General features: G+C 38.8%; 3 protein-coding genes across 5 annotated transcripts in view; 2 read left to right on the forward strand and 1 right to left on the reverse strand.

Annotated features, from left to right (window-relative positions):
* Nucleotides 1-21,795, reverse strand: part of ALAS2 (5'-aminolevulinate synthase 2) — a 425,802-nt gene that overhangs the window by 161,498 nt on the left and 242,509 nt on the right. The window lies entirely within an intron of this gene.
* Nucleotides 1-21,795, forward strand: part of LOC126946538 (putative G antigen family E member 3) — a 275,323-nt gene that overhangs the window by 32,596 nt on the left and 220,932 nt on the right. The gene's annotated exons all lie outside the window — the stretch shown is intronic.
* Nucleotides 1-21,795, forward strand: part of LOC126946562 (putative G antigen family E member 3) — a 248,286-nt gene that overhangs the window by 195 nt on the left and 226,296 nt on the right. For 2 of the 3 annotated variants that reach the window (XM_050777027.1, XM_050777026.1), the window contains exons 2-4: nt 800-891; nt 1,237-1,345; nt 2,098-2,223. In XM_050777027.1, coding sequence (XP_050632984.1) covers nt 808-891; nt 1,237-1,345; nt 2,098-2,223 — 319 coding nt within the window. In that variant the 5' untranslated portion in view covers nt 800-807. Of the gene's footprint in view, nt 1-799; nt 892-1,236; nt 1,346-2,097; nt 2,224-3,489; nt 3,577-21,795 lie in introns of those variants that run through there. The other variant, XM_050777029.1, reaches the window with a different exon arrangement.

Below are 21,795 nucleotides of genomic sequence, written 5' to 3' on the forward strand. Positions count from 1 at the left end.
CCTTGCAGTCATCGTCTCGCTCCTCCCAGGTCGCCATGCCACCATGGGACTTGTCTTTGTGGCTGGCCTGGGACGAGGGAGGAAGGTGGGCCGCAGAGGGGAGGGATCTCGTGAAGATGGGGCGAGTGCTGCGGGTGCTGTTAGAGGTGTCTGAGTCCCGAAAACTCCTGGAATCCTCTGAGACAGGAGAGTTTCTAGACTTCTTGTTAGGGGCGCGGAAAGGGACAGCGTGTTCGGTAAGGAAGGGGCCTGGGAACTGGGAGCGCTGTGGGCTGGTGACTGCGGCCCTGAGTTCTGTAGAGTGCCTGGCAGAGGTGTCCCCTGAGGAGCATAACGTTTACTCTGTTTCACAATTTCTCACCTCCGCCATGAACGTCATGGGAAGGAATGGGTGAGGCTTGTGCTTTCCTGCAATACTCAATTTTGGGAGGAGTGTGGCGGTGAAATGCGCCTAGCAAATCAGAGTGGGACGAAAGCAGTAGTCATTTCAGTTTCAATTATCTGCCCATTTTTTCCTAAATGCCTTCATGGTGGAGAGTATAGTTGTTAAACCAAAACTCAGAAACGTCCTCTGTCTTTTGCTATGGCGTTAAGGTGATTTCTATGCCTCTGAGCTATGATACAAACAAATCTGTCCTTAGTTTGATTGGAAAGCATGAGTACTTATCATTGCTCTATGAATTATTTTGAAAATATTTTCAAAATTTAAAAAGTACAAATCACCATTTTGCCATGGAATTTTCATATATGTAGCTAAGTTCTTACACACTTTTTCCAAATAACAATATTCTATTTTCAGTGGGAAATATGAGTGAGCTTGTAAGAACAAGATCCCAATCCTCAGAAAGAGGAAATGACCAAGAGTCTTCCCAACCAGTTGGATCTGTGATTGTGAGTTCTTTAACATTTGATGTTTTCTATTTACGTAGTTTATTTTAAAAAATGTTTTTGAGCTAGTGTACATGCACTGGTCCAGGTGTTCCATGCTGATAAAAAATGATGATGGCATCTCATGAAGGAAACTTTGGTTCAGGAATATCATATTCTGGTGTTAACTGTATGGATTTGGATATTTCTCTCTCTCTCTCTTCTCTCTCTCTCTATATATATATATATATATATATATATATATATATATCTGTTGGAAATATGTTTTAGATTTATGATTCGATGCACATATGCATTTGTGTAGTTATATTATTGAGTTTTTATTCGCACACACACTTACACCCTTAGGTCCAGCAGCCCACTGAGGAAAAACGTCAAGAAGAAGCAGCACCATCTGAAAATCAGGGTATTGCACCTAGTGGGGAGATCGAAAATGAAGGAGCACCTGCTGTTCAAGGTGAAGGGAGAGTGTAGAATAATACTTATGGGTGGTGGAGGTATATTTATGCATTATATTTTATGACATACCAGTAACAAGAAGACAGAAAATATTAGGAAGGGATCTTAAACATTTCCTGCTGCTACTGTGGGGAGGGGTGGGACAAGGACAAATAAAAAGCCACAAAACTTTCCTACCATTTTGACAGAGGCGTTTTATTGATAGGGTACTTGCATGGTTGTCATAAGCCTGTGAGTGTTTTCCAGAGCTCCTGTATGGTTTGCTCGGCCATTTTCTGTTTTTTTGTTTTGTTTTGTTTTGTTTTTATGTTTCTGTGGAAGAATGGCAGCTTGCAGCTTCCTAGTCTGCCATTTGCGGACATCTCATGTATTTTTAAAGAAACTTTTTAATACACATTTATTAATGCTTCCTCATACCATGTAATATACTCAGTGCTGGAGATGTCAGTGCCAATTTTTTGCCTAAAGCTCATAGTCTAGTCAGACTGACTCAAACAAATCACTGATTTAATGTGATAAGAATAAGAACAAATGAGTACAAAAGGGACAAGTAAGTTGTCTAGAGCCAGCCTTGGGAAAGGAAAGGGCAATGTTTGGACATCTCTGCTTTCCTGTTTTCCTGGCAACAGACTCCTGAAATAATTAGCCTACAGGTTTTTATTTCATAATGATGAGGGAATAAACATTATCATTTCCTCGTTCATAGTTCATGTTTTAATTTGTAAACTGATGACCTTTTTGTCTTTTAAGGGCCTGATGTGGAAGCTTTTCAACAGGCACTGGCTCTGCTTAAGATAGAGGATGAGCCTGGAGATGGTCCTGATGTCAGGGAGGGGACTCTGCCCACTTTTGATCCCACTAAAGTGCTGGAAGCAGGTATGTTGTTCAATTAAGATGCAAACTATAGGGTGTCTATTTTCACAATATTATATTTTGTGTGACACAGAGGTAAAATTACTGCTACGTTAGTATTATACTTCACGTCTAAAGATTCTTTGAAGGTATTTCAGACGCCAGTGGCTGCCTTACACACTGTTAGAGATAGAGGGCCAGGTATGCTGGCTCATGCTTTTATTTCCAGCACTTTGGGAGGCCGAGTCAGAAGGATCACTTGAGGCCAGGACTTCAAGAGATGGAGAAAAATTGGGTCAAAGTTAATTGGATTATGATATGAAAGATATGAAACATGGTAAGAGAGTAGATATCGAGTGTTTTCACAGCTATGTGGAGTAATGCAGATATTAATTAGCTTGATGTAGCCATTTCACAGTGTGTATATATATTTTAAAGCTTCGTGTTATACGTGATAAATACATAAGATTTTATGTGTCATGTTTAAAAAAAGATAGGAAAACGTGTTCTGACTTTTGAATGTAAGTCATTTAACCAACAGCCAATAATTTTCAGATATTTTTGTAGAGGCTTGTTTTTAACAAATACGTAACATGTTTATAATAAACGTCAGTTTATATTGTGATGTTTACTGTGATGGTAATGTCTTACAGCTAGTATGCATATTCAGTTTACTGTATAGAGTGAACTGCTTTTAGGCATGTAAAGAGGCAGGAGGACCGGTGAATATAGGGACAAATGTTCGCCCTACTTAAAGCAACTGCATAATGGCTAAACTAGTCCAAAGTAACGTTTTTACACTTTTTCACAAGAGACACAAAACAAATGTAATACTGACTTTTCTATTTCCTTCACTTAGGGAGTTCTAAACATATTCTGTATTCAGAGTGTTATTTCATATCAAAATGTTTAAATGATACTTTAAAAATATCTTTTTCCCTTTGGATTTTGTTTCGTTGAATTTTCATTGAAAGTATATGCTTTTTTTTTTTTTTTTTTTTTGCTTTCCACTTATACATACAAATAGATTCACTTGATTGAATTCATTCTGAAGTTGAACAGTCTCTTTGTTTCTTTATTCTACTAGAAAAAGTGACATGAATTAAAAATATTGTTAATATGCCTGGAAGTCTACCTTCAGAGTTTATTCACAGGCTAACTGGATGTAGGCTAAAGGGTCACCCTCAGGGTTCTGATATTAGTTCATCAACATGGTAGTTGTATACCTCTAGTGTCATATGAATAAAAATCTGCTGAGTAACGGGTCCTAATTGTATATTTATGTTTTAGGTGATGCGCAACGATAGGTTTACACCAAGAGAAATGAAGACTGAAACCAAGAATATTATTGTTATGCTGGAAATGTGACTGATAGCATTCTCTTAATAAAATTTTACAGTTTTCTGCAAAGAATCCTTGCACATTTTTGTTAAATTTATTTCTGGATCTTTAATAGTCTTGAGAATTGAATCTTTTTTGAAAGTTTAAATCCTGTGTTTGAGATGGTACATGGAGATAAAATGTTGGTACATTGATATTCTATCATAGATAGATAGGAAGCTAGAAGCTTTCATGGGGGATGCCAACAGCTGCACTGATAGAAAAGGCCACGTGGGGCCAGGCATGTCCACCATGGGCTTTCCATCTCCCCTTTTTTAGCACATACACAGTAAGTACAAAATGAGCAACATGTTGTAGCTCAGGCTGAGGACCCGCCTGCATAATAAAAGATTAGGGTGGGGGCTGCCAGAGATTCACACCCTATGCAGATGGTACACCTGGTCCTAACCGGTTGTTTGTACCCTGTGTGGGTGATCAGATACTGCCTCCCCACTAGCTCATCTATAAAAACCCCTGCATTTCACTGCAGGATGGCAACTGTTTTTTTCTGGGACCCCTCTCTGTAGTATAAAACTGTTCTCTTTGTTTCTTGTATTAACTTTCTGCTCTAAACCTCACTCTTGGTGTGCCCATGTCCTTGATTTCCTTGGCTGTGAGACCAAGAACTCTGGGTGTTACCCCAGACAACGAGGCCACTTCAATACTAGCTGTGGGTCTGTGGTATATGGCTTTTATTACATTGAAGTATGTTCCTTCTTTCCCTGGTGTTTTGAGGCTTTGTATTATGATGACGTACTGAGTTTTATTAAATGCTTTTCAGCATCAATTGAAATGATTGTATGATTTGTATCCATTATTCCATTGATACGCATTACCACATATATTAATTTGCATATGTCGAACCATCCTTCCATCCTAGGGATAAATGTCATTTGGTCATGATGATTATTCTTTCTAATGTATTGCTGAATTTGATTTGCTAGTATTCTGTTGAGGATTTCTGCATCAATATTCACCAGTGGTTTTGCCCTGTAGTTTTCTTTTTTTGATGTGTCTTTGTCTGGTTTTGGTATCATGGTAATACTGGCCTGATAGAATGAGTTTGGAACTATTCCCTCCTCCTTTATTTTTCAAAATAGTTTGAGTAGGATTGATATTAGTCCCTCTTTAAATGTTGGGTAGAATTCAGTAGTGAAGCCATCAGGTCTGGGAATTTCTTTACTGGAAGACTTTTATTATGGCTTTGATCTGTTGCTTGTTATTGGTCTGTTCAGGTTATGTACTGGTTTTTCCTTTTCACGTTTAGTGCTTCCTTCAGGAGCCCTCATAAGTCAGGCCTGACAGTGATAAAATCCCTCAGCATTTGATGTTCTGTAAAGGATTTTATTTCTCCTTCCCTTATGATGCTTAGTTTGGCTGGATATGAAATTCTGGGTTGAAAAGTTTTTTCTTTATGAATGTTGAATATTGGCCCCCACTCTCTTCTGGCTTGTAGGGTTTCTGTAGAGAGATCCGCTGTTTGTCTGATGTGCTTCCCTTTGTAGGTAACCTTACCTTTCTCTCGGGCTGCCCTTAAAATTTTTTCCATTGTTTCAACCTTGGGGAATCTGATTATTATTTGTCTTGAAGTTGCTCTTCCCAAGGAGTAACAGAGTAGTGTTCTCTGTATTTCCTGAATTTGAATGTTGGCCTGTCTTGCTAGGTTGGGGAAGTTCTCCTGAATAATATATCCTAAGTGTGTTTTCCAGCTTGATTCCGTTCTCCTCGTCACTTTCAGGGACCCCAATCAATTGTAGGTTTGGTCTTTTCACATAGTCCTATATCTCTTGGAGGCTTTGTTCATCTCTTCTCATTTTTCCTTCTGTAATCTTGTCTTCATGCCTTATTTTAGTAAGTTGGTCTTCAGTCTCTGATATCCTTTCCTCTGCTTGATCATTTCAGCTGTTGATACTTGTGTATGCTTCACGAAATTCTCGTCCTGTGTTTCTAAGCTCTATCAGGTTATTTATGTTCTTCTCTAAACTGGTTATTCTAGTTATCAGTTCCTGTAGCCTTTTATCAAGGTTCTTAGCTTCCTTACATTGGATTAGAAAATGCTGTTTTAGCTCTGAGGAGTTTGTTGTTACCCATCTTCTGAAGCCTACCTCTGTCAATTTGTCAAACTCATTCTCCGTCCAGTTCTGTGCCCTTGCTGGAGAGGAGTTGCAATCATTTGGAGGAGAAGAGGCATTCTGGTTTTTGGAATTTTCAAGATTTTTGCGCTGGCTTTTCCTCATCTTTGTGAATGTATCTACCTTTGATCTTTTAGGCTGATGACCTTTCGATGAGGTTTTTGTGTGGGGGTCCTTTTGTTGATGTTACTGCTTTCTGTTTTTTAGTTTTTCTTCTAACAGTCAGGCCCATCTTCTGCAGGTCTGCTGCAGTTTGCTGGAAGTCCTCTCCAGACCGTTTTCCTGGGTATCACCAGTGGAGGCTGCAGAACAGCAAAGATTGCTCTGTGCTCTGGAAGCTTTTTCCCAGGCGGTACCGCCCTGATGCCAGTCACAGCTGTCCTGTATGAGATATCTGTTGACCCCTGCTGGGAGGTCTCTCCCAGTCAGGAGGCATGGGAGTCAAGGACCCACTTAAGGAGGCAGTCTGTCCCTTAGCAGAGCTCTAGTGCTGTGCTGGGAGAAACCTCCTTGTCAGAATCTGCTACTCCCTTCAGAGCCGGCAGGCAGTAACATTTAAGTCTGCTGCAGCTGTGCCCACAGCTGCCCCTTCCCACAAGTGCTCTGTCCCAGGTAGATGGGAGTTTTACTATAAGCCCCTGAATGGGGCTGCTGCTTTTCTTTCAGAGATGCCGTGCCCAGTGAGTAGGAATCTAGAGAGGCAGTCTGGCCACACCCACTTTGCCAAGCTGTGGTGAGTTCTGCTCAGTCCGAACTTCCTGGCCTCCTTAACACTGTCAGGGGAAAACTGCCTACTCAAGCCTTAGTAATGGCGGATGCCCCTCCTCCCACCAAGTTCGAGCCTCCCAGGTTGACTTCAGCCTGCTGTGCTGGCAGTGAGAATTTCAAGCCAGTGGTTCTTACCTTGCTGGGCTCCATGGGAGTGGGATCCGCTGAGCGAGACCACTGGTTCCCTGGCTTCAGCTGCCTTTCTAGTGGAGTGAAGGGGTCTGTCATGCTGTGGTTCCAAGCTCACGGCTTCCCTTGCCTGGGAAAGGGAGGCCCTCCAGCTCCTTGTACTTCTGGGTGAGGTGATGCCCCACTCTCTTTCTGCTTGCCCTCCGTGGGCCGCACCCACTACCTAACCAGTCCCAGTGGGATGAACAGAGTACCTCAGTTGGAAATGCAGAAATCACCTGCCTTCTGGATTGGTCTCCCTGGGAGCTGCAGACTGGAGCTCTTCCTATTCGGCCATCTTGCCAGATCCCTTGTCACTAATTTTTATTTATTTATTTTTGAGACAAAGTCCCCTTCTGTCGCCCAGGCTGAAATGCAGTGGCACAATCTCAGTTTCCTGCAACATCCGCCTCCCAAGTTCAAGTGATCCTCTGGCCTCAGCCTCCCCAGTAGCTGGGACTACAGGCACGCACCACCATGCCCAGCAATTTTTTTTTTTTTTTTTTTTTTTTTTTTTTTTTTTTTTAGTTTTAGTAGAGACAGGGTTTCGCCATGTTGGCCAGGGTGGTGTCGAACTCCTGGGCTCAAATGATTCTCTTACCTTGGCTTCCCACGGTGCTGGGATTACAGGTGTGAGTCACCATGTCCAGCCTGATAAATCTGCTGCTTCTTTTTATTTTATTCAACTTTTATTTTAAGTTCTAGGGTACATGTGCAGGATGTGCAGGTTTGTTACATAGGTAAACGTGTGCCATGGTGGTTTGCTGCGCAGATCAACCATCACCTAGGTATTAAGCCCAGCATCATTAGCTATTCTTCTGGATGCTCTCCCTGCCCCTGCTCCTGCCGACAGGCCCCAGTGTGTGTTGTTCCTCCCATGTGTCCATGTGTTCTCATTGTTCAGCTCCCACTTATAAGTGAGAACATGTGGTGTTTGGTTTTCTGTTCCTGCATTAGTTTGCTAGGGATAACGGCTTCCAGCTCCATCCATTTTCTTGCAAAGGATATGATCTCATTCCTTTTTATAGCTGCATAGTATTCCATGGTATATATGTACCACATTTTCTTTATCCAGTCTATCATCGATGGCCATTTGGGTTTATTCCATGTTTTTGTTATTGTGACTAGTTTTGCAGTGAACATATGCATGCATGTATCTTTACAATAGAAGGAGTTATATTCCTTTGGGGACATACCCAATAATAGGTTTGCTGGGTCAAATGGTATTTCTGGTTCTAGATCTTTGAGGAATTGCCACACTGTCTTCCACAATGGTTGAATTAATTTACATTCCCACCAACGGTGTAAAAGCAGTCCTGTTTCTCTTCATCCTTGCCAGCATTTCTTATTTCTTGACTTTTTAATAATCACCATTCTGACTGGCATGAGAAGGTATCTGGTTGTGGTTTTGATTTACATTTCTCTAATAATTGGTGATGTTGAGCTTTTTTCATTTGTTTGTTGGCTACATGAATACCTCATGAATACCTTCTTTTGAGAAGTGTCTGTTCATGTCCTCTGCCCACTTTTTAATGGGGTTTTGTTTTATTCTTGTAAATTTGTTAAAGTCCCTGTAGCCTATGGATATTAGATATTTGTCAGATGGGTAGATTGCAAAAATTTTCTCCTAATCTGTAGGTTATCTGTTTGCTCTGTTGATAGTTTCTTTTGCTGTGCAGACACTCTTTAGTGTAATTAGATCTTATTTATAAAGTTTTGCTTTTGTTGCAATTGCTTTAGGCATTTTCATCATGAAATACTTTCCCATGCCTGTGTCCTGAATGTATTTTCTTCTAAGGTGTTTAGAGTTTTGGGTTTTACGTTTAAGTCTTTAATCCACTTTGAGTTAATTTTTGTATAAGGTGTAAGGAAGGAGTCCAGTTTTAATTTTTGGCATGACTATCCAGTTCTCCCAGCACCATTTATTCAATAGAGAGCCCTTTCCCCATTGCTCGTTTTTGTCAGGTTTGTTGAAGATCAGATGGTTGTAGGTGTGTGGTCTTATTTCTGAGTTCCCTATTCTGTTTCATTGGTCTATGTGTCTCTTTTTGTACCAGTACCATGCTGTTTTGGTTATTCTAGCCTTGTAGTACAGTTTGAAGTCTGGTAACGTGATGCCTCCAGCTTTGTTCTTTTTTGCTTAGAGTTGTCTTGGCTATACAGGCTCTTTTTTTTTTTGGTTCCATATGAATTTTAAAATAGCTTTTTTCTAATTCTGTGAAGAATGTCAGTGGTAGTTTAATGGGAATAGCATTGAGTCTTTGAATCATTTTGGGCAGTATGGCCATTTTCACAATATTGATTCTTCCTATCCACACACACGGTGTATTTTTCTCTTTGTTTGTGTCATCTCTGATTCCCTTGAGCAGTGGTTTGTAGTTCTCCTTGAAGAGGTTATTCACTTCCCTTGTTAGCTGTATTCTAGGTATTTTATACTCTTTGTAGCAATTGTGATTGGGAGTTCATTCATGATTTGGCTCTCTGCCTGTTGTTGGTGTTTAGGAATGCTAGCAATTTTTGTGCATTAATTTTGTATCCTGAGACTTTACTGAAGTTGCTTATCACCTAAAGATGCTTTTGGGCTGAGATGATGGGGTTTTCTAGATATAGGATCATGTCATCTGCAAACAAAGATAATTTGACTTCTTCTCTTCCTATTTGAATACCCTTTATTTCTTCCTCTTACCCGAGTCATTGCCCTGACGAGAACATCAATACTATGTTGAATAGGAGTGGTAAGAGAGGGCATCCGTGTGCTGGTTTTGAAGAAGAATGCTTCCAGCTTTTGCCCATTCAATATGATATTGGCTGTGGGTTTGTCATGTATCACTATTATTATTTTGAGGTATGTTCCTTCAATACCTAGATTATCAAGAGTTTTTAACATGAAGGGATGTTGAATTTTATCTGAAAAATCTGTTTCTTAAGATTTCACCCCACTCCCCTACTCCTTTCCAAGATGGGGAAGGGGTATGGTTTATGACTTTTTTATAGTGATGTGAGAAGGGGATGCTTTCTGGATGATAAGGGAAAATTCTTATATTTTGGTCCCAAAAATAAATTTAGGTTGAGGCAATAATTTACATAATTTTTGTTATTTCTGAGAGTACATAAAAGCCAAGATAAATTGTGACTTGGCTAGTAGCTTCTTTTTGTTTCTCACTCTCATTTGTTATGGTTAATTCTTGAGCCAGGAGAACAAAAGGAAATGACCACAAAATAACTTCAAGGCTTAGATGGGCGGCAAGACCAGAAAAACTACTCCTTTTAGTTTAGTGGAAAAGTTAGAACATTAAAAAAATGAATGAATAGGAAAATGCGTGATTGTGACGAATGCTACAAGGGAAATGTATTGTTTCATTACAAATTACTACACATTTAATGGCTTCAAACAACACCCATTTATTAACTCACAGTTGTGTAGGTTAGAAGTCTGGTCCACCGTCATTGAAATCAAGATGTCCACTTACTGTGTTTTTATGTGGAGCTTGCAGTCTTCTTCCAAGTTCATTCCTGTTATTGGAAAAACTCAGTTCGTTATGACTGTAGGAAACTCAGTTCGTTGTGATTGTAGGACTGTCCTCAGTTCCTTGGCTATCATCTGAGTGCTGATTTTAGCTTCTAGAAGCTATCCATATTCCTCATTAGGTGGCCTCTTCCATATTCAAGCCTGCAATGGTTCCTCAAGTTTTTATGCTTCAAATCTCTCTAATTTCCCCCAGTGCCACCAGCTAGAGAAAACTCAGCTTTTAAAGGACTCACCTAAAGAGGTCAGGCCCACCCCAAAAAAATATCTGTGTTTCAAGGTCAACTCACTGGGGACTTTAATTACATCTGTAAAATCCCTTTAAAGCAACATCTAGATAGGCATTTGATTGAATAACCAGGAGACATGAATCTTGAAAGGCCATCTTTAGAATTCTGCCAACACAGGAAATAATTGAGTGAAAGGACAGAAAATAACTATCGAGGGGACAGTGTATAATTCAGGACAGACTTGCTTATGCTACAGAAACAAACCCACAAGCTCAGTGGTAAATAGATAGGATTTTTCTTAACCACACTACACATACATCATGAAACAAGAGTGGTAATGTGGTATTTGTAGTTATTTAGGTACCACAATTAACAAAACAGCCGCCATCTTGAATATTACTGGTCACTGTGCCAGAAGAAAAGAGAATGCTCTGGAGAGTCTTGCCCTAGAAATCAAATACTCGGTCTCAGATATGATATTTATTACTTCTGTTTATGTAGGCCACAACTAGTTACATGACACTACCCAGGAAGTGCAATTATATATCTTCACAGAAAATATGCTAGAAATATGATAATTATAAATGACTACCACCTGCTGAAAATATTTTAGAGGCATGTCAGAGAAGTATTCTCTAAGTAGATGATGACCTACCTCACAGAATGCCTAGAGTTCATTTATTGCTAGCATGATAGTACTTGATACTCAACAAAGTATAACTACTATACCTGTTACTAATAATTAAAAATAATATATTAGTAATGAGTGACCATAGCAAATCCCTGTGCATGAATTCACTAGGGTTTGTGACTGTTGTCCTACACTTTGACTGGAAGCATCTAGTTGTTGTACATTCTCCACGTGATTTTCATTCATAACAAAGGTTTGATGGACTCTTACTCCCTCAACCTCAAATCTGCCATCAAAATGGGCCTGCATTCCATAATTCACTGAAGAGATACCTTGTTACAGTCCTGAATAGAGATTGTGGCTGGGCCTGGGACCAGGAAGCTGGGGAGGTGAGATCTGATGGCCAGAGACTGAATGAAGGATATTGCTGAAGAAAATGTCATGGAGGAGGGTGATGCCCACACAGCATCCTTAGGGAAATGGTAGAAGTTTTCACAGGAGATTTTGTGACTTTTTGCTGTGGGATCTGTAGCGTCAGTAGTCTTTCCTGTCCTGACAATGTCCCCTCCCCCAGAGGATCCTACCTCTAGCCCTCAGTAATTGTTTGCTCATTTAGGTGAGTATCTGTGTGTCATCCAAGTGGCGGATGTTGTATAATAGATTCAATGATGGGAAGAGCTACTGTTTACTAAATCTACTGGGTTCCCAAGTGTTTTACATGTATTGTCTCACTTAAGTCTCACAGTGTCCATGTAGAGTACATATTTCCCTTATCTCTTTTATACAGATGAGGAATCTGAGGCTCAGCATGGCTAAGGGAGACAACATCTCACAGCCTATAGAACCTGTAGAGCTTGGGGATTAGGAAAGTGGACTCCTCTGTGGAATACCTGGCTCTTCTTCTTAGAAGAGCTATGTGATCTGGAGCTAATCACTTAATAATCTGAGTTTCAACTTCTTCACCTATAAAGTGGGAATAAGCAGCATATCAAAACATTCAGTCTGTTTTTGCTCAGTGCGCAGTGTTGCACTTTGAAATCTATCCTGCTACAGGCTCTCTTTGTCTCACTCTCCCTGCCTTCCTCCTACACACACAAAGCCTCTCACAACAGTGTGTATGCTGGTGTAGGGAATATTGTGCTTGACTCCGCAGCATCCATTGTATTCCAAAATCTTTCCATCTCAGACTAATGGTCATCCTTTCTATCTTGAGAAATGGGTATGTGACCCAGTGTTGGCCTAGGTGAAAGAAGAAAATATATCCTGGGGACTCCTGTGAAATAATTTTTTGCTCCTAGAAAATATCAGATGCACAAATTCTTCTTTTGCTTAGGGATATAAACATTTTAATCCATGAGGCCTGGAAAAAGTATAGCTATCTTGAGACCACTTTGAGGTTTAACCCAGCATGTAAAAGGGTAGAGCAGAGAGGAAAGAACATGGGTACATGAAGACATCTTTAGTCCCTTGAAATGTCAAAGGAGGATTAGAGTACTTAGCTTGAAGGTCTGTTGAGAGACCCAGGTGAAATAATGAGCATAAGACTTGCAACTCTTCTTGGAAAAAGGAACAGCCAGTTCCTTTGCCACTCACAGACTTCATGACTGGCTTCATCCTCTAGCCTTGTCTCTCCATCCTCTTTCATATTTACATATTCATTCATTCATTTAATGAAGTAAGCAGGCAGTGAGGGCCTGTGCTGCGCCATGGCCTGCTCTAGGAATAGGGGATAAAGCAGTGGCCACAACAGATAGCACATCTGCTTTACTGGACCTCATGTTCCTTCACAGAAGAGAGAGTGTATTCTAATAGACAAATATAAACATGATGGAAGCCTAGTGGGCTTGTTTTCTGTACTTTTTCCCTTCAGGGACCATGAATAGTTTTGTGTGTAAGGACTGAGAATCTCAAGGTGCATGTAGAATTGGGGCTACTCAATTACATGTCTCATGCATTGATTGGTTCTTTGGCTAAACACAGCAAGCTTTTCTTGGGGCTTTCTTTTTTCTGCAACCATTGGGTGCTCTGGATTGCCTGCTTCTCTAGTTTCCATTGTGGAATATATAAGGCAGTAAGAACACCCAGGGCATGAAGCAGTAGGAAGTAGATTCCTCCACCCACAGCATGAATTTCTGCATGTTGGTGCCAGTGCCTCAGCTTAATAGATACAGAAGCTTTCCATTTGGTCTGGTATCTCTTGTGTGGGAGTGCTAATAGCACGGTCATGCCTGCTGCATGGATCTCATGGAATCATTGGGTTAATTAAAAATTGTTGAGGGTGTAGGTATTTATCTTTGTTTTTTCATGACAAATAATTGATAATCACTCATCAATCATTTACCTTTTTCTCAGAGATACTCAGCATTATGTGTGTTTGTATGTGTGTATGTGTGTGTATATATATATCTTTTATATGTGTGTGTATGTGTATAAATATATATAAGGGATATATAAGGGATAATCTGCATGTCACATATATGTGTGTTTCTATAAGACATGCAGATTGTATATATATATATATACACACACACTATATCTTTTATGTGTGTGTGTATATATGTATTATATGTATTGGAGTTTGACAAGGAACTGGATGAGCTGCAGGTTAAATTGAACACACACACATATATAAAAGACATGCAGATTATCCCTATGTCCTCTTCTCTGTTCTTCCCATGGCCCTCCTTTGCCTGAACTCGACTACCCCACACAGACTTGCCTTCAGTATTTATGCCCCTTGGTTGTTCTTTTCAGACTAGCTTGCTGAGTCAAAGCTTACCAGGTCCAACAGGATCCTGTCCTTGTCACCCTGTCATCTCCTGCCTTCTGTTCAGCCCTCATTCATGCTCCCAGCTGCACTGTTGTCCTTGTAGCGTCTGAGCTATGTCAGGCAGGCTCTGCCTCTGACACTTTTTCCAAACTGTTTCATCTGTCTGGAAAGTTCTGACCCCATTTATCTGTTTGGCTGACTCCTCTACCCCTTCACGTCTTCATCAAAATGTCACTTTCTCAATGCAGCCTACCCTGGTCACTCTGTGTAATAATTTAATCTGCAGCTCACCCAGTTCCTTGTCAAACTCCAAATTTCCCTTGCCTTGCTTGACTCCCCCCTTTTCTACAGCACTTAGCACTTTCTAAAATACCATGCAATTTGTGAATTTAGCACATTGATTGGTTAGTCTTTCTCAATATCACCACCTTCAGAATCTAAGACATTGCTTGAAAGCTGGCAGGTGTCAATGAATGTTTGTTGAACTAATTGATCTTTTGGAAGTAGCATAAATAGGAACATCATTTCCATTCCTGTCAGGAGATAAGATGGAATTTACCTTCGTATGCACAGTATGTGTGACTTTTTAAAAAATTACATACATTGAAAATCTGTCTAGTCAGCTATGAGGTGTTCAATGGCTAGAACGTGAGAAATTTTTCTATGAAAATCCACATAGTAGCTGACACAGTTCTCAGTATAGTGTGAAATTTAGGGTACCATTTCCCAAGTCTCAAACAGTAAATTACATTTTCAGAGTTTATGCTTCTGATGCATAAAAGTATTTTTCATTTAATATATATTTTTTATTCAAAAGGTATCATCTGATAAATGCAATGATAAACTATTGTGAAAACCATACTATGGGATATCTTAAATATCATAGTAGGTATAATGGTACATCTAATAGTTTGTACTATTCTAAGAACTTTTTCTATTTTGTTTCATTTGATCATCATGTCAGACATTCAAAAAATACCATCTGTACCTCCATGATATCTTTAGTAAGAGGATTAAGAGATATATAACTAATTTAACTAACATACTATGAGGCATTTCTTACACTTTATTGACATAATTGCATTTAGTTCATATAGCTGAAGTCCTCTGTGTTTGGTAATACTACAATTCCTTTTTCTCAGATCAGAACACTGAGACACAAAGAACTTGTGTAATTTGCAAATGATTGCAGAGTTTTAAAATAGCATACAAGGGATTAGAATTCATGGAGGTTATTTTGGAGTATAATAAAATGCTTCCTTAAAAACAACTACCTTGCTCATTGTGTTAGTAGGGATGATTCTGAACAAAAGTACCAGAATATTCCCACCTAAACTGTTTCAAGCCATGAAACAATTCCTATTCATTAACAAAAAATGAGTAGAGTTGAAAAATAGTGGGTTTTGATGGTGCAGGTATTGGAGGGGTCTACAAAGACTTCCAATGAGATATCAGTAGATATCTATTAGAGCAGCTGAATTGGCTATTATAAATGAGAGCAAATGTTCACAAAAAGATTTGTTCATAGAAGCTTTATTTGTAATAGCCCAAATTTGAGAGCCCACATGTCCACCAAGAGGTGAATGGATAAAGAAACCATGGCATATCCATACCATGGAATGCTAATCAGCAACTTTTGATACACACAACAAATTGTATGGACCTTGAGAACATTATGCTGAATGGAAAAGGCCAACCCCAAAAGGACACATATTGCATGTTTCTTTTTTAAGTAACAGTCTTAAAATGAAATGATTAGAGAGATGGAGAACAGTTGAGTTGTTACCTGAGCTTAGAAATTGTGCTGGGATGGTGGTGAGTGTGACTACAAAGGGATAGCATGAGAAAGATCTTTGTGGTGATGAAAAAGTTTTGTAATTTGATTGGATTGGTGATTACACATATCTCCACATATGATAAAATGACACAGAACTACATACACATTGTTCCAATGTCAATTTCCTGATTTTGATACTATACTATAGTTATGTAAGCTATAAATTGTCTTGGGGGAAACTAGGTGAAGGTTGTATTCTTTTTGCAACTTCCTGTGCATGTATAATTTCAAAATAAAAAGTGAACACACACACACAAGTATATTTCAACAGACCTAGTACTTCTGGGATCCAATCAATAAAGTGAAATGAAACCATTTAAAAAACAGGAAGTCAGAAACACTGCATAGATGCTTTATACCTTATTGTCAACATGGTAAGGGAGGAAAGACTGAAACCTAAGGAGGGAAAATGACAGCTTGCACCATGAAAACAATATTACCGAGAGTATAGAATCATTGCTACCCTGTTGCCATTGCCAAAGAGCAATTGCTTCCAGCATATGCCAGGGTGATGCTAAAATACTGGAGGACAGATGCTGATGCCACAATTAGATTGAATTGCCAGCTGATGTGATTATTTGTCATAAAACTGGATGCTGTTACTCCTCCTGACCATGTTTTCAAAAGGATTCCACTCAAGCAATTGGTAATGTTGACGTTCATGATCCCATTTATTTTGATCTTCCTTTACCTGAGGATGGTAGTCTCAAGAGTTATTCTGCTTATGTTTATAGGAGCCTCTGAAATGTAATTTTGCTTTTCTGATGATTCTGTTTTGGGCTTTCTTTCCTCTGCCCTTTCTTGTAGGAGAGTAGGTTGGATGGATAGTTTCAGAATTGAGCATCAAGTTATTGAGTTCTTGTGTTAGGTTACCCCAGGAAGAATGGAAGTTTACTTTCTTCCTGCTTGAGATCCCAGAAGTGTTTCCCATATACCTCTGGCAGCAGTGGCATTCACATTTGAATCTCTTATGATCTGTATCACATGAGAAGGAGGCTTTTGCTTTTCTGTTAACCTGATAAGGTGTCACGGGCTTGATATATTTCTGTCTCATGCATTCTACTAACTTTTTTTTTCCGCCTGAGGTAACCTTGAACTTTACCACTGCTGATCTTCTTCCATCCTCTCAAAGAAAATAAAAACATATATTAGAAACACAAAGATTGTATTTAAAACATGTTATGTTGCATATTATTCCTGGAAGGCCTATAAACACACCTACACATTTCAGGAAGAGTCCCTGATAATTTCAGCAACTGAAATCTAATTAATTTATTTAGTAATTTCTTTTGGTAAGCACCAACATAAGCAAATAATGTAGTCCAAAAATGGGAAATATTGACTGTAACCCTATTTTATCCCCACTGGATTACACATGCCACAAGAAACCTCAGGATCACACATGTTTAAGTGGAGAGTACATATTACAATTTCTAAAGGTACAAATACTGAGATCTTTTGCAGCACTGTTCCTCAAAAAGTCTACTCTTTGGCTTAAAAAAAAAATCTCAGGCCAGGTGCGGCGGCTCACGCCTGTAATCCCAGCACTTTGGGAGGCCAAGGTGGGCAGATCATGAGATCAGGAGATCGAGACCATCCTGGCCAGCATGGTGAAACCCCATCTCTACTAAAATACAAAACCGGGAGTAGTGGCATGTGCCTGTAATCCCAGCTACTCAGGAGGCTGAGTAGGGGAATTGCTTGAACCCGGGAGGCAGAGGTTGCAGGAGCTGAGATTGCATCACTGTACTCCAGCCTGGTGACAGAGCAAGACTCCGGAAAAAAAAAACAAAAAAACAAACAAACAAACAAACAAACAAACAAAAAAGAACACCACCTCAGACTCCCTCCATTAGTTTCGTGTAATATGAGGCAGTCCTATCTCAATGGGCACCTTGAGATTCTTAGGCCCCACGAATAAATTTATTCTTGATCCTAGGAGGTAAGATATTAGGGACAGTGATACATTTACATTGTTATTTATTTGGACTGGAAGAATGAAAGCAATAAAAGCAAGGCCCAACTAATTCAGCTCCTTATGACTCCTCTCTCCCTCAGCTACAGTTACTCACTCTAGAGGGTTAAATATTCAATATTCCTTGGAACAAATATGTGCTCAAATTTCTCATTACCTAGAGTTTCCTTCACCAACCCACATCCTTTCTTAAGACAAGCAAAAGACTTGAAAAAAGGAAAATGAACCGAAAGAGAAAGTCATTGGCCACAGATTCCATTTGGTGGGTGATTTCCCACAGTTTACTCTTCCAGTCTTTTGCAAGATTTCCCTCTTAGTCTTACACACACTTACTGAGTGCCTGTCTCATGACCTCTCCTGTGCCAGTGATACAGAGATATGTGACAGATAATAACAACTATTTATTTAGTGTAGCCTGTGGGCCAGGTACTGAGAGTTAGGAGTTTTAGATCCATTAGCTTACTAATCCTCCCTGCAACTTACAAAGTAGGTAAGATTATTGTTATTTTGTAGATGAAGAAACTGAGGCTTAATGGCAGAATGACTTAAGTGTCAGGGCCAGGATTGGAATTCATATGTGTTCTATATTACACCAAAACCAATGTCAATAATAATTGTGAATGGAAGAGTAAAGGGGGCTGGGAATGAAAATGTAGTCAGGATTAGGTCATGGAAAGCACCGAATGCTGTGGTAAGAGCAGCATCAAAGGCACAGACCATATGACAGCCTGGAACAATCTCCATCCAGCATGAAGCTGCAATATCTCTGGGGACAGAATTGGGCATGAGCTCAACTGATCCAGACAATCTATGGGTTATATATTTATAATTGCTAGACATGGGCACATGCATTGGGAGTGGGTAGTTCCTGTTCAGGATCCCAATGAAGTGGGTGATGAATGGAAGAAAAGCTGAGAACACTAACAGAGGAAGAAGTGGCTCTTGGCAAGACCCTCTAACTCTCTGAACCTGTTTTCTCCCTGTAACTAAAGAATAATAACTTCTGGTCTTAACATGGTGGTATCCCCCAACCTCAGCAAAATGGGGAGGAGGTAGAATTACAGTGTAGACATTTTGTGTGTTTTTGTCTTCATTTGTTTCTATTCTTTTTATTTGTGATATAAGTTGTATCATTAAAATAACTTGTTATATCTATACAATTTTGTGTAAGTCTCATGACAACAATGGCACAAAAATCTTTAATAGATTCACTAAAAATTAAAAGCAACAAATTAAAACATACTACCAGAGAAATCACTTAACCACAAAGTAATAAAGGAAGAAAAGAAGAGAGGAGTCTCAAAACAACCAGAAAACGGAGAACAAAATGCCAGTAGTAAGTCCTTACTGAACAATAATAACACTGAATGTAAGTGGTCTTAATTCTCCAGTTAAAAGGCACAGAGTAGCTGAATGGATAAAGAAGTAACACCCAACTATATGCTGCCTTCAGATGACTTAGTTCACCTATAAAAACACACATAGACTGAAAGTGAAGGGGTAGAAAAACATATTCCATGCAACTGGAAGCAAAAAAAGGTCAGGAGAAGCTATACTTTTATCAGATAAAATAGACTACAAATGTAGGATTTTAAAAAGAGACAAAAAAGGTCACTATATAATGATAAAGGGGTCAACTCAGCAAGAGGATATAACAATTATAAGTTTCGATGCACCCAACAGTGGAGCTCCCAAGTATATAAAACACACATTAATAAATCTAAAGGGAGAGACATACTGCAATACAATATTAGTAGGGGACTTTAATACTCCACCATCAGTAATGGACAAATGATCCAGATGGAAAATCAACAACAACAAAAAAATCAGAGTTAAACTACACACTAGATCTAATAGGCCTGACATTTATAGAACATTTCATCCAATTACTGCAGAAGACACATTCTTTTCATCAGCACATTAAATATTCTCCAGAATACATCATATCTTAGGCCACAAAACAAGTCTAAATGAATTTTTAAAAATAGAAATTATATCAAGGATCTTTTCTGACCACAGTGGAATAAAACTAGAAATCAATAACAAGAGGAACCTTGGAAAATACACAAACACATGGAAATTAAACAACATGCTCCTAAACAACCAGTGGGTCAATGAAGAAATTAAACAATGTCTTGAAGCAAATACCAAAATCTATGGGATATGGCAAAAGCACTAAGAGGGAAGTTTATACCAATAAATGCTCCTATCAAAAAAGTAGAAAGACTTCAAATAAACAACCTAATGAGGCATCTCAAGGAACTAGAAAAGAACAAACCACAAATTAGTAGAAGAAAATAAACAATAAAGATCAGAACATACATAAATGTCATTGAGACTTAAACATGGAAAGATATTCCGTGCTCATGAATTGAAAGAATTAATATTGTTAAAATGACCATATTACTCAAAGTAATTGACAAATTCAGTGCCATTCCTATCAAAATACCAATGACATTATTCACATAAATCAATATATAAAAATGACATTTGCATTCCCATGTTTATTGCAGCACTATTCACAATAGCAAAGACATAGAATCAACCCAAGTTTTCATCAACAGATGAATGGATAAATAAAATGTGGTACATATATAAAATAGAATATCATTTCATTATAAAAAAAGAATGAAATTCTGTCATTTGCAGCAACGTGGTTGGAACTGGAGGCCATTATGTTAAGTGAAATAAAACACAGAAAGACAATATTGCATGTTCTTGTGTGAAAGCTAAAAAAGTGGGTGGCATGAAGGTAAGAGAGGAGAATGGTGATTATGAGAGGCGAGGAAGGTTAAAGGGAGAGAGGGATGAAGGGAAAAAAGAAAATAAATGCACTCATTACCACTAAATTGTACAGGTAAAAATGATAAAGGTGATACATTTTATATGTATATTTTACTTCAATTAAAAAAGAATAAAATCCACTATTTCTTGTTACATTGTGTGTGAGTGATTAGCACAGAGCTTGTCCATTTTAGGCTTTTTAGAAATAGCCACATTTTCCCTTCTAAAATTGATTCTAAGAAATAACTGACTGAATGTAAATAGACTTATGATTGAAGATGTTTACACTGGTCTCTTTTTTTTTTTTTTTTTTGGTAATAATGGACAATGTATGGCTCTAGAGCCTGTGAACTTTCCATCACATGTTTCAAGTAAAAATATTGACATTGCTGGGAACAACTGTGGAAGGCCACAGTGAAAGGTCAGTTACTGGGGTGGGGTTAGTAGACAGATTTAGATGCTGCGCCAGTTTCCGTTACTTGCAAATTATAAGCAGAAACACTTAAATTTTACTAGAAGGAATATGAAGAAGGTGGATTTTAAATTTTCTGAGTGGACCAAGATTTAATTCTGCCTCAGAAAAGGGTACTTAAAAGTAGAATCTATTTATTATATTTGATATGTCTGTCTGCTTGAATGCATGTTTATAAAATATTTTTATTTTTAAACAGTATAGAAGTGCCTCAAAAAACTAAAAAAAAAAAAAAAAGAACTATCATATGATACAGCAATTCCACTACTGTGCATACACCGAAAAGAAAGGCCCTCAATTAATGTTTATATCTGGAATGAATGAAGTACTTGGCACGGAGAGGGTGCTGAGTGAATTACAGCCTTTATTATTGCTGCTTTCCTGGTTGATTGAAGCTAAGAGGAGAGGAGAGGAGAGGAGATAGTCAATGAGAGAACAGTACAAGTTGCCGAGACACTGAGGAAGGAAATTGCTTGGATATGGTCACCAACATCCACCTAGTTGCCTAGGCCAGCACCCTAGCAGTTGTTCTTGATTGAGCAGGTGCCACCCTTATTAGTCAAATGGTCCACACCCAGGATGGAGAGGAGCCCTGAGGCAGGAAGTGGGAGCCTGATTCCTTTGTAGTTTCCTTTATGCTACCTCATCAAGCCTCAAGTTTATAAGTGCTTCAAATTCCCAGTCACTTCCTGTTCAGTTGTCAGTATTAATAACAGATAATAATATTAATATTACCCCACTAAATATGAATGCAATTACAGTGCAATCTGATCATTCCCTTCTATTAAATGACTATCAAGAGTAATGATGATTATTATTTCCAATCACTATGTGTTGAACACATCAACACTGTAATATAAAGTGGGCATTATGTTATGTTAAATAAGCTAGGCACAGAAAGAAAAATATTGCATGATCTCACT

This window comes from Macaca thibetana, chromosome X (assembly GCF_024542745.1).
Source record: "Macaca thibetana thibetana isolate TM-01 chromosome X, ASM2454274v1, whole genome shotgun sequence".
Lineage (NCBI taxonomy): Eukaryota > Metazoa > Chordata > Mammalia > Primates > Cercopithecidae > Macaca > Macaca thibetana.